The sequence below is a fragment of the Mus caroli genome, unplaced genomic scaffold (assembly GCF_978045245.1).
Source record: "Mus caroli unplaced genomic scaffold, Mus_caroli_1 scaffold_8, whole genome shotgun sequence".
In the NCBI taxonomy this organism is placed as follows: Eukaryota; Metazoa; Chordata; class Mammalia; order Rodentia; family Muridae; genus Mus; species Mus caroli.
In genome coordinates this window covers 48,087,977-48,100,824 of record NW_028227263.1, presented here as the reverse complement: position 1 = coordinate 48,100,824, position 12,848 = coordinate 48,087,977, and the positions used below count along the sequence as shown (strand labels likewise).

General features: G+C 54.1%; 1 protein-coding gene across 5 annotated transcripts; it reads right to left on the bottom strand.

The window, feature by feature from the left end:
- Positions 1–937: 937 nt before the first annotated feature.
- Tsku (tsukushi, small leucine rich proteoglycan) lies at positions 938–12,273 on the bottom strand. Of its 5 annotated transcripts, none has more exons than XM_021167836.3 (3): positions 12,185–12,273; positions 3,682–3,822; positions 938–3,413 (listed from the first exon to the last, which is right to left on the bottom strand). In XM_021167836.3, exon 3 carries the CDS (start codon positions 3,403–3,405, stop codon positions 2,341–2,343), a length of 1,065 nt encoding a protein of 354 aa, XP_021023495.1. In that variant the 5' UTR covers positions 3,406–3,413; positions 3,682–3,822; positions 12,185–12,273; the 3' UTR covers positions 938–2,340. The 5 variants fall into 5 exon arrangements, with proteins under 5 accessions (XP_021023495.1, XP_085697634.1, XP_085697635.1 ...); XM_085841508.1 differs by having other exon boundaries at positions 12,102–12,213; XM_085841509.1 differs by lacking the exon at positions 12,185–12,273 and adding an exon at positions 10,964–11,399.
- Between the last annotated feature and the right edge of the window lie 575 nt (positions 12,274–12,848).

Here is a 12,848-nt window from a genome sequence, read left to right as displayed (position 1 = left end):
CAGGTGCCCTGGACTCAAGAGTTTCTAGTTGATAAATTTCCCACGGTGACCTTACTGGCAAGGAAACACAGTCCCTGGATGGATGCCCATTGTTGGAATGTTCTGGACTCGGTGCCATCCACCCTTCACCCATGACCTTTCCTGAGTGCCACCTCCTTGTTCTGGTCTGCCTCTCATGAGCGATGCGAGGCTCCCGCTAGGCTCCCATCACTGGCTCCAAGCTAGGGATCCTGTTATGTCCCCCTTGGTGGGGGACCCAGCTCAGCACAGAGCCTGGATCGAGTACAGCAACAGATTGTTGTTGGTGTTGATGACGGTGTTCGATACCTCCTTAGACTGGTCAGTCAGAACCAACCTGTTGACAAGCCAACTTGGGCCGCAAAGAGCTGGAAGTGAGCTGTCACCGAAGTGTTCAAACAGAAGTGACCGTTAGAGCAAGGCACACTAGGAACTGGTTGTCCTAGGTGAGAAAGAGCTGAGGGGCTCAAATAGGACAAGAACAGAGCCCCACAGCTACAGCCTGAGCTGAGGCAGGGGCGTGCAAGGCCCCAGCAAGCTCACTGCTAAAGCTGGACAGGTGGTGGGTGGAGGTGGGGTGGCATGGATGTGGGTGAGGGAACTTGATGGAGTATAGGAAGAGGGTTGGTCCACCCAAGTGGCTGCCTCTCATACATTGTCATACACCCCCAATAAACTGCCCAAGGTGGGGTCTAATGTATCTTTGTGGCCCCAACCCCAGTCCAGTGATTTGTCAGCATATGCTAGTTCAGTGACGGAAAGAACTCTTTTTTTTTTGGTTTTTCAAGACAGGGTTTCTCTGTGTAGCCCTGGCTGTCCTGGAACTCACTTTGTAGACCAGGCTGGCCTCGAACTCAGAAATTCGCCTGCCTCTGCCTCCCAAGAGCTGGGATTAAAGTCGTGTGCTACCACGCCGGGCGGAAAGAACTCTTACATGTGTTTATTAAACCAAGGACCCGTTGCAGGGTGGGCTGGGCTGGGCTGGGCTAGCATGAGAAGGCATAGCTCTCACTGACTTTCCCAGAGCATCTCTGGGACCAGCCCCAATGCCCACATGGTCACTGACAGCCAACTTCTTCCTAAGACCTCCTGACCCACACCCAGAACAGAGTCTTACAAAAGTGAACGAATAACATTTATCTTCCTTTCCATCCCCCGGCCAGCAGAGGTGGGGGTTAAAAGTGGCAGTTCATTTAAAAACAAACAAAAACAAAAAACAAAAAAGGGCAACAACTCATACAATGAAGACAGGAAAGAATCCAGGGCTGGAGAGCTGAGATGTGGCCCTGGGGGTGAGCACAGCGTGCCTGGGAGACCCTTCCTGCCCCGCTCCTTGGAGGGGGAAACGGGTCTCTGGGCTCTGGCCCATGGACATTAAGTCCACAAGTCCCTTGGAGCTTGTGGCCAGATGGCCACAATTGCATTGACTTAGAAAAGCATCTTAAGACAGGGTCCCTGGGGGAAATGTGTACGTTTCCAGTCTCGATGCTTCGGGACTCCCATCCCAGAGGAAGAAACTGACAGGCTTGAGACTGAGATGGTCCAAGCTTCCTGAGGCTCTGAAAGGGGGACTGACCTTGCTCATACCATAAGCTGGCCACCGGACCTAGGGTCCCCACCCATGTGATCTTGTTGTTGCTACTGCTGGGCACAATGGGAAACAGCACAGACAATGAAGGGTAACAGGGTACCCAGCAGGGGAGGGATGGCAGAGCCCCCAACCTCAGCAGGAGGCTGGGCTCCAAGACACCAGGTGAGCATGTTTGCTGCTCTTGGTCCCATATTACCATCTTCCCCACAAGGAGGGTGGATTTGATTTTCTCTCTAGGTCCTTCTATTGTTAAGATTCTACCCAGGATTCCATGAGAAAAGGAAGAAGTAGGCCTCATGGGCCCAGAGCAAAAAGGTGTGACTAGACACTGGGCTCCAAGGGACCTTCAGCCCAGTGGACCTGAGTCAGCTTTGCAATGCGGGTGCTCACCTACATGTAGTCCAAACATCATGGGTCAGGTCAGTCCAGACAAAAGGGAAGGCACTTAGGGACAACTGGGGCAGGGCTCAGGAAGGGACAACCAAAGTCTGGTTTGGCATCAGTCCCTTTGCTCAGAGTTCTGGGAGGTGAGCCATGGTGACAAACCGGCAGACTTTGTTATTGGGTATAGGCCCCAGGTACAAAAACTATCCTTGGCCCATATCTTTACTGAGATGGCCGCCACTTAGACCTGTAGACTCTCCACAGGCATTGGCACGTTAAAATATTAGTGGGGACCTGAGCAAGCCCAGGACAGCAGTCTGTCAAGTGGCCTCAGGCCACACCATTCGTCACAAGATGTCTGGGCCCCTGGCAGCAGATTCCTGGGTGTCTCCACAGTGTAGGACTACCTTAGGGCTGGAGCCAGGCTGCCGGTGGTAGGCGCCCTCCCGCACCAGGCGCCGGCACTGCACATCCTGGCCTACGCTGACACTTTGTAAAGCAGGGAGGTGATGTAGCAGCATCTCAGGCAGGGGCACCAAGCTGGAGCCTGACAGGTCTAGTTCCTGCAGCAAACCCAGGCCTGAAAACACCTCAGCTCCTGCCCACTTGAGCTTGGGGTTGCCTGACAAGTCCAGGACCTGAAGGCCTGGGAGCTCCCGGAAGGCGTGGGGTGGTAGATGGAGGATACCCTGCAGGCTGGCCAGTGACAGGTGGGTGAGGCCTGCCAGCCCCATGAAGGCATCTGGGTTGATGGTAGCCAGAGGGTTCCCATCCAGGCTCAGGTAACGCAGGGGTAGGTCTCGGAGATCGGGCACAGCTCGGAACCGGTTCCAGGACAGGTTCAAGCTCTGAATGGTAGGTGCAGGCAGGCTGGCCCTGGCTGGATGGGGAAGCAGGCGGTGGATAAGATTGTGGGATAGGTCCACATGCAGTGCCCGGCCCTGGCTGTGGGTGGTGAAGGCAGATATCGAGACCTCTCGTAGTCGGTTATGGCTCAGATTGATGTCACTCAAGGGGGAGCTGGTGAAAATCTCTGCCGGCAGGGCTGCCAGGCCATTGTGGCTGAGGTCGAGTGACTCCAGGTAGCGCAGTCGGGAGAAGGCAGAGGGCATGATGCTGGTGAGTAGGTTGTAACTGAGATCCAGGCCAGCCAGTGTGGTATAGCCTGGCCCTGCCAGGACTGACTCATTCACGGTTACTAGCCGGTTGGAAGACAGGTCCAGGTGGGCTGTATCCAGAGGGATGGGCACAGGCACAATGTGGGGGCCCAGGCTGCTGCAGTCCACTCGGATCAGGCTGAAACTGTCAAAGAGGCCGAATGTCTCTTCTTCACACTGGCAGCCAGGGAAACACGGCCGAGTCGTCTGCACTCTGCCCACGGCCAGCAGCAGCAGGAACAGAGAGCACAACATGGTGACACCTGGAAAGAGAGCTGCAGGTGAGGGGTGGCTGTACCAGACACTCGCATCCTGGCCTATAAGAGACAGCCCATGTGTAGGGACACAGCGGGAACTTGTCACAGCTCCTAGCCTCCTGAAACACTCTTAACCCCTAGTCCCTACTTTTCTTTGCCCTCAGTCCCCACATCTGTATGGTTAAGGGTTGGACCACGTGGGTGGACCTCCAACCAGGAGCATGAGATCCAAGTGGCCTGCTCTGACCAAAGTAAGGGTACCCGGACATCTTACGTGAAATCTGTTAGACCGGACAGTCTCTTGGCCGCTTTTACTGTAACTGCTGATCTGAAGCTCAGAGGCTGCTGGAGACCCAGGTAGGCCAGAGAGGACTTCACAGCACAAGCGTGGAGTTGGGGGCTTCATTCACCTTTGCTGAAATGAAACCACAGGTCGGCTGCTGAGTTGGCTGCCTCCGAACACTGTCTCCTCTAACCCTTACCATCACCTACAAGACAGAGTCATGTCTCCATCCCACTAAGGGAGAACTGAGCTTTGAAGGGTTGGAGACAGGCATGAATCCAGCTAAGCATGGTGGTACTGCGTGGTGTAGACACCAGAGCCAGGATCCTTTGCTGACTGCCCTCTACCTTAGCTGGTTCTCTTGCAGTAAGTAACATCTTCCTTTCTACTTAAGATCCAGTGTCCAGACTCTCAAAGATGCTTGTGAGACATCCACCATCCTAACTAAGCCCCTGGTTTCTTACCCACGCCTTACTTCCCGCTAACATAGCCGGATCACCTCTCTGCTCTCCCTCTTTTAACTGTGAAAGGTGGCGGGCTTGTTACCCCATTGTACAGGAAAAGAAACGGAGGCCCAGAGAGAACAAGTGCCTCACCACCAAACTAGCACAAGACAGGGCAGAATTAGACCCAGGCCTGCTCAGTGCTTCTATCTCTGTCTCCTGTCCCCAGAGGGCTGCTGGGAAGTAAGCAGAATCCAGGAGGGGCTTTGCTGAGACCCAAGCCACTCACCCCTTCCCCTCAATTCCTTCTGTGAAATTACAACAGAAGCTGCTACTTATGTCTGACACTATGCATGCTGTCATATCTAAGGGTCACATGAGTCCGTACAGGCACACTCAAGGTTTGCGATCACATGCTGGGTGGTATTAGCATGAGAACCAGAGGGTTATAAACTGAGAACCTCTAAGTGGCCCCCTCCCCTGCTAGGTGGCCACTCAGGAGACAGAAGGCTCTTCATCTGGGTGGCCTGTCCTCCTGCCTGTCTCCCTTCCACGGGCCTCCAGAGAAAGAAATAGGGGTGAAGTGGGAGGGGTGAGGACCTGCCCACCTTCTAGGCTGGGGGTTGGGGAGCAGCTGGGTAGCATTACCAGCCCTGCATGAAACTTTAAAGGGGCAGCCACTTGATCTGCACTCTGGCTCCATCCTGGGCTCACCTCCCCTACCCAACCCTGGGGCCCTTCTTGCCCACCCCTTTCTTTTGTAGAGACCAATTGGAGGATTAAACCCGGCCCAGGTGCATCCTGGGCTTGGTCCCAACCAAGGCAGGACAGAGTGTTCCAATGTTTGCACCAAGAGGAAAATATTAAGTTGCTCCAGGCCCCCTTTGTTCCCCAGGGAACTCTCCCAGAGATCATTACTCCCACCCCTACCCCGCCCTCTAGCTAGGCTGATCTGCTTCAACCCACCCTGCCTGGGGTTTAAATAAACACCACAAGGGGCCCCCAAATCGCCCTTTGGCTCTCAGAGGTGATTATACAATGCGCTCACAAAATGCCAAGTGGCTTCTCCTGAGCTGAGCTCTAGCTTATATAACCAGCGGGGCAAATACAGCCCAGATGTTGCTCTCCTCTGGGCCCTGGCCCTGGACTCTGCACAGGGAGGCAAAGTCTATCCTGCCATCCTCACACAAGCCAACAAACCCCTGCAACCTCATCTGTGAAGAGCTTCACACAGCCTTCCCTGGAGAATCTGGAACATAGCAGCGGTTCTCGCCATGAGATAAAGGAGACAGGACTGCAGGTGGAGACCCACCTAGGCAGCCTGGGTGATACATGCTCTAGGCCAGAACCTTGTTCTGCTGTGCCATGAACATCTTCCAGGGCCCTTTCTGTCATACTTAGGCCCTGGGGAACTCTAGTGGGAAACAGGAAGAGACAAGCCCCTGTCCTGTAGACCTCAAGTTTGCCCAATGAGACCAACCCTCCCATCTCCCATTAAATGATCTGAAGAGTCACTTGCTAATATTTTGGAGATACTTGAGAGGAAATGAAAAGGGGAAGACAGTCCTTCAAAGAGCTGCTGTAAGGACTAGACATGTCCCCCTATGGGGGACATGCCCAGTGTAGCCAGGACACTGACAGATATACAGCATGGGCTACTCTGTCTCTCTAGGGTAGATGTCAGACAGAGGGACCCCATCGTGCTTCACTACATTCCAGGACGCTGACAAGAAAGCGACAGGGCAACTCTGTGTTGGGACAAGTCCCAGGGGAGAGTCAGAAGCCATAGGTCTCTGTCTCTGTTCTGCCCTGGATCGTTGTGACCACCAGTCAAGTCCCACCCCTCTGTAAGCCTCTGCTTCCCGTCTTCACAAATATAGGGTTTAGTGCCAACCCGAGTTACAGAGTTTTAAAGCTGAACAAAACGCTAAGCACAAAGCATGTGGCTAAGCCTTGCTGGGTGTGAGTGGGAGGGATTGTTAGGGCCCCCTCTCACCCATAGCAACAACACTAACATCTTGGACGCAGGAGTTCTTGTGACTTTTCAGTTTTATGTCCAGGAGTTTGAGTTCCTCATCTGTGCAGCAGTATTAATGCTGCTCAGCCTCCATTCAGGGACCCTCTGCCCCGGGGAGAAAGGACAGAGTCAGGCAGGCAGCGCAGAAAGGCATCCATCAAGGATGTCTGGGGAGAAGAGAGATCTCTAGGTCAAGAGATCTTTTCTACAAAACCTGACCTGCAGATGAAAGACATCTGGAGGATCAACAGAACACAAGGCAAGATACTTCACACAGCTCTGAGCTGGTAGACAGCAGGTCCTGTGAGGCCAGCCATGAGCTATTTAGGGCCCACGATGTCAAGTCCACAGTGACCCTAAAGACAGTAGGCTGCTGTTTCGTGAGGTCAAGCATGAACAAACAGTAGGTATAAATGCTACGAGCCTGGCAGCTCCAAGCGGCTCTCTCGACATCATATCCCGAACCTGCCAGGAGACAGAGTTAGCCATATCACTGCCCTAGGGGATTGTTTGTAAAGCCACAGAAATCAATTGCTCCCATACAAGAGGCCTCTGGAAGTTGGAGATGCCCTTCTCCCTTCCTTCTCTGAATCCCCTTAGGGACTGGACCCTCTTTGTTTTCTGGGTAGCAGCTTTCCTACACAGTCAGCTGTTGTTCACACTGTCCACAAACAGAGAATTCCAGGCTCGTGAGCTGCAGAGCCCTTGGAGATGATGGTTGACTGAGGCCCAGAGGGGCATTAAGGGAAATGCAGACAGCATAGCAAGGCCCAGTAGCTGGGGCCCACCGCCTCACAAGGTCCTAACATCACACACATCTACTGGCCTGCTTCTGCCTGGTGGAACAAATCGCTCTCTGTCTCCACAGGCTCCCACTACCCCTCCCTCCTGGCCTCTCACACCTCAGGCTACCAACAGGCCTCCTTCAGAGGGTACTGAGAAAATTCAAATTTCAAACATAAGGTGCCAGCAGCTTGGGACAGAGCACCTCCTTTCTTAACCTAGGTATCTTTCCCTAACTGAAGTCAAAGTCAGACTTGGTGGCAGGGTGGCAGCAACAGAGACCCAGCAAGAAAGCCACAGGGGTGGCTACTGGACCTGGTACTGGCTGGGAATCCAGCTCTATCACTAGAATCCCAGCGTTCTCTGCAGGGACAAGAAGTGAAGGCTGTGGACCCTGTCTGATGGAGCAGCCTGCTCAGGAAGTACTTAGTCCCTGGTGGCTGTTCTAGATCTCCAGGAGGTGGTGACTTCTCCTGTCTGCCCCTTCCCAGCAGGGTTCCTATTTGCAGAGCCAGACTCCCAGAAGGTTCTCAGACACCCTGTTGGTATCTGCTGAGGAGGCTTCAACTACCCTCCTCTTCTGTGGACACCTCTCTGGGGTTGGGTTCCAGGTTGGAGTCCAGGCTCCTCCTGGGCCTGGTTGCCAAGACCTGATAGAGCACCACAGCATTTCTGACCCACAGAACTTCCTAGTTTTTTTTAGTAACAACTTCAACAGGATACCCCAGTTACAGGAGCTAAGTGGGTAAGGGGCTAGCTGCAGGTTGGTTCAGTGCCCAGCCCCCTCACTCCCCTCAGCCAATAGAGATGATAATAGGATTCTCCAGGGAGAGATTTCCTAAAGTGAAAGGAACTAGAATTTGGGAAATAGAATTAGAATACTGGGAGCCTCCGGCAGCGTGGCTTTCTCTACAGAATCAAGATTGCCAGTATGTGTGACTCCCACTCCACTGTAGTCCTTCAAGGTGCTGCTTAGTGTCCCTGTCGCACAGGCAAACATTGGCATGCTATTCAGCCAGGTAACAGAGGAACCACGAACCAGACCCAGACATGATAGCTTCAAACCCACAGTTGGCCTCAACTTGTAAACTTGGCAGTGTGGACAGCTGCTCAGAGCTGGTGATGCTGGGCTGTAATGGCATGCTTACCTAGCCATCCTCTGTGGGCAGAGAAGGGGAGTTAGGGCTTCTTATTTTTTCCCCTGGATCAGGTAATATATTACTATATACCGGGTATTATTGGCTGGGGGGTTGATGGTACATGCCTTTAATCCCAGCACTTCAGAGTGGCTGGAGGATCTCTGAGTTTGGGGCTAGCCTGGCTCACATGGTGAGTTCCAGGGCAGCTGGGGCTATATAGTAAGATTCCGTTTCAAAACAAGGAAGCAAGCAAACAAACGAAAATGCCTAAAAGGCGTTCAGGCACATAGAAGGTGACAGTGTCACCAAAGGACACTTAGGCCTGTCCCATGCATGCTCAGCAATTATGTCTGACCACTCTGCCAAACCAGGAAGGTCGAAGGCACTGCACTGGTCTTAAGGCTGTCTAGAGAGTCTAGAGAGGTTCAGCGACTTGTCCAGAGTCACATGGCCACTGACGAGACAAAGGTTGGATCCAGGTATTCTGAACCTAGCACCTGGCCTCCTTCACAGTATGAGTGGGGCCTGGAACTTCAGCACCCTCCCACCAGAAGAATGTCACCCACAGGGTGATAGACAAGGCCCCAAATGCTATTTTCTCCTTCCAGCTGATCTTTGGGGAAATTGTCAAGTTCCCACTGATCTGCAGCAGCATGTGAGAACGCAGGGAGAGGCTGCATGGGGCAGGAGAAAGGGGACCTGAAGGTTGGGTCCTTACAGGACTTCATGTGACGGTGACACCCCAGTCTCGAAACACGGAGAGCAACTGGTGCTGCTCCCTTAAGAGAAAGGAAGGACTTAGCCTGAGCTGGCCCCAGAGGGTCTCAGTGAGTGTTGTCTTGTCTCTGTGAGTAACTGCAGGGCCAAAAAAGAGATGCTAAGACACACCGGATGGAGGAGAACCCAGAAGTTATCCCTGGAGGTCTTGGATTCTCTCTCAATGTCCCATCCAGGGTCCTGATCAAGTTCCCCTGGGATCTGGGAAGGTGACAGAAGCCAGAGCAAGCTGAAGTAGGGGGTGCCACCTATGGTCAAATGAGAAGCTGGCACCAAATCAGCAGTCACTCCTGGGCAGGTAGGTCACTGTCTGTCCTCTTCCTCACCCTGCGGAGGTCATACTCGGGAGAACTCTGTAGCCCTCTGGCCTCTGGCCTCCACTTCTAACTAAACACTGCCAAAGCTCTACACAAGTGCCCCGCTGGGCACCAGAGTATAGCCTCCCACTGAAGACCAAGCCCCCACCACAGTGCCTCGTCTAAAACCAATTCCACAAAGACAGCCTCTCAGGCTGAATATCTGTCACTCCCCAGGGACTTCTTTCTTTGCACAGGCTATTTCTTTTGACAAAGATGGCAAAGCCCTCCCCCTTTGTCTTCCACAAATTCCCACCTGTTTGATTCAAAAGCTAGCTTTTCCGTGAGGCCTTCCCACCCTAACCTGGCTTTCATCCCCTGAAGGGCCACTGGGCTATGGCTGTCTAAGAATGTGCCGAGCTCCTCTCTAGCGTGGATACTAGCATGGCGGGGGCAGAAACCAGAGAGGAAAATGACAGGGACAGAAAGGCTTCCTTCTGCTTGGGTGCTTCCTGGAACTAAGGGTTTGGCTAAGTGGTAAAACCAGGTTTAAAGTTAGGGGTTCATGTTATTTCTGCCTCCGCTTGTAGTCACACAATGTATGTAACCAGACACCCAGAAACCACATCTCAGTTTATTAGCACATGTAGTAATTTGTTATGCTATTTACCAGTCACAACACCATCAGTGAACAGGGATCAAAATTTCCCTTCAAAGGAGCCTGAGAATCAGACAGGTGACAGGACACCTGCCAGGTGATAGAGGCTATGGAAGGAGAGCACAACTCCCAGACTTCCTGACTGGAAGACATGCAAGCACCCTGCCTTCAGACAGGCCTCCCAGACTCCAGCACCGTCCAAAGGCCAGAGGAAAAAATGATCAAACACCCCCCACCCCATGGTTCTGTTTTCTCCAGCAGCTCTCTGCACTCAGGCTCAAATGGGAGATCAGACTGATGCTCAGCGACTCTGCCTTCCCTCCCAGCCTTTGGGTAACTCCTATTCCCCAACACCCTGAACCCTGACTGGAAGACAAGTACCTGGGTGCTGTTTCCAGAACACACAGAACCCTGCATGTACTGTGGGAGGCCTTTCCGGCCTCTGCCAACTCTTGGAAAACTTCAAACCCCTGAGTAGAGAGAGTCACCTGCTCAGCCAGGTCTGCTCCTATGGGACCTGCCTGTCTTAGCACTTGCTTTGGCAGGAGACTTCCAAAGTGGGGCCAGATGTCTTCAGGAAATATCTCCAATTCCCAGGCTCAGAGCCCTGAGAAAGGATGGGGAAACCCAATCAAGTGCATTGTCTCTGCGGCGAGCCAGAAGTTACAATTAAAAAGAAAATTGGTCAGGATTCGATCTCTTGCCCAGTCTGTCATGTAAAAGATAAGCGACACCAGCTTTTGCCCTTTCACCGGTCAGTACTCCAGGCTGGTGCATTCCAGCCTCCCTAGGAACAAACTGATGCCTGGGAACACAGTTGTTTCCAGACTCTGCGATCTCTGGTAATCAGGAGAATCAAGAGAGTACAGAGACCGTCCATACTCCCTCTTTCATAAGGAAGGACTAGAAACGAAAAGGAAAGTGACCATCGTTGCCTTTCCCAAGTTTGTCCCCCACCCCCACTCCGACGGGGTAGTACTGACCAAAGTTCTAAGTTACAAATTGGGGTGGATGGTTGGGAAAAAAGTGTTTGACTTATCTTTGCCACCCAGGATCAAAAGCTCGGACAGGATGCAGCCCCTCCCACTCTGGGGGCTTTGCAAGTCTAGACTTATCCGAAAGGCTAGCATGGAGCAAGAAAGGATCAAAGTTTGAGTCACCTCTGGGCCTGGCCAAGTGTGGGCGGGAGCCGCTTTCAGCTAAGCTCGCCACGCTGGTTACCACCACGGTGCGCTCCGCTCCCGCGGCATAGAGTTCTTCTCACTTCATCCACAATCAGTGACCGAATCTCAACGGGCTCAGCAACACGCCCGTGCCCTACGTGAGCCATTGGCCATCCCTTGGGAAACTAGTGTGTGGAAAGCCCCTTTTCATCACAGCCCAAACAGGGCTAGGGGCCGCGAGCAGGCCGGATGCAGACAAACCGTGGCTTTTCTCACCTACTGGATCGGGAGGTTCGTCCCCTCACTCTGGGGTCGGGTTAAAGCAGAGCCGGAACTCAAAGCCAATCAAGTCTCTCCACCAAACAGACTGATCTCAGTCCGCACTCACTCTGTCCCGGGAGCGCAGAGCAGACTACTGCCAGCAGTACGCTATTCCCGGGTCTCCAGCCTCAGGCCGGAGCCCAGACCAGCGGTGTCCCCTCCCTCCTCCCACTGGGGTCCTGTGAGGGTGTCCGGCACGCTCCGCCCAGTCCTGGCCCGGGCCAGTCGCCAGGCACTGCAGATCACCCCCAACCCACCAAATCCATCTCATCCCCTCCCGGCTCAAAGGACCTCCGGAGGTGAGACAGAGAAGGGCTGCCAACAGGCGTTGCCGGAGGAACCCAGAGAAAAGTTTGAAGCCAAGTACGGGGAAAACGATGGACAGAAAGGGAGCAGAGAGTCCGGGCAGCTTCAGGCTCTCAGTGCGCACATACCCCACAGATACTCAACTCAGACACGTCGACAAGTAAGACCACGTATGCGGACACTAGGAGCGCCCACCGGTCCCCACAACCAAACGCAAGGCTGCAAAACGGGGACACCGGAGCGAGAAAGCCATGCAAAGCCACGCACACACAAAGGCAAAGGCAGATGCTGGCTTCCGAACCCAAATCCACAAAAGACCCACTACCGTGAGATGCACGTGTTCTTACAAAGACCCTGGAGGAGCCGGCCCACGCCCACGGCCCCCAGGCAGAGCCTTTGTCTCCTGAAAGCCCTCACCCCTGCTCCCCCGACTCTACGACTCGGTGTCCCGGAAAAGTTGAGGGGCCTCGGCAGGACCCGGACCCGCCCCTCGCGCTGGCCTGCTCACAGGATGGGGCGGTGAGGTTGGAGTCCCGGGCTCCAAACCTCCAAACGCGCGCCGATCTCTCTGCGCCTCCCGACAGCACCCACCTGGCAGGTCCGCAGTTGTCGCCTCGGCACGCTCACCTAGGCGACCCGGCGTTGGCCCGTGGGCCGGCGCTTTTCTCTGCGCCGCTCGTCCCGCCCCACGTCCCCGCCCGCCGCCGGGCTCCCCTTGCTCGGCACCCAGTGGCTGCACGGGCAACAGGCCAGGAAGCTCAGGGAGCGTCGTTAAAGTGCAAGTCTAGGGGGGCGTTTTAGCAGCCCTGCCCCCGCCCGCCGGCCGAGCACGGGTTCCACCCTAGGGAGCGTCTAAAAAGTGCGCGGTTCCCTCCCATTCCACAAGGCCTCTCCCAGCTTCCTGCATCCCGGATCCCTGCCCCCCTCTGCCTTCCTTCAGTTGCGCGTCCCAGTAATCTCAGCAGATGGCCGCTGGGTCGGGAACATCTGGAGGTCGCCAGTGTGTGTGTGTGTGTGTGTGTGTGTGTGTGTGTGTGTGTGTGTGTAGGGAAGCAGAATTAGTTGGCAAGAATGGGTGGGTGAGGGTTTTCTCTCAAATTCTCCCCTACCCCACTAAAAATAAGTTTTAAAAAAGGTCTAGAGTCATTAATGGGCGTGCTTGAGAAAAGAGACCAGAGACAGAGAACAGAAGAGAGAGAGAGCAAAAGCAGGAAAGCTGGCAGACACCAAGTGAGGGAGAAAGCAACAGACTTAA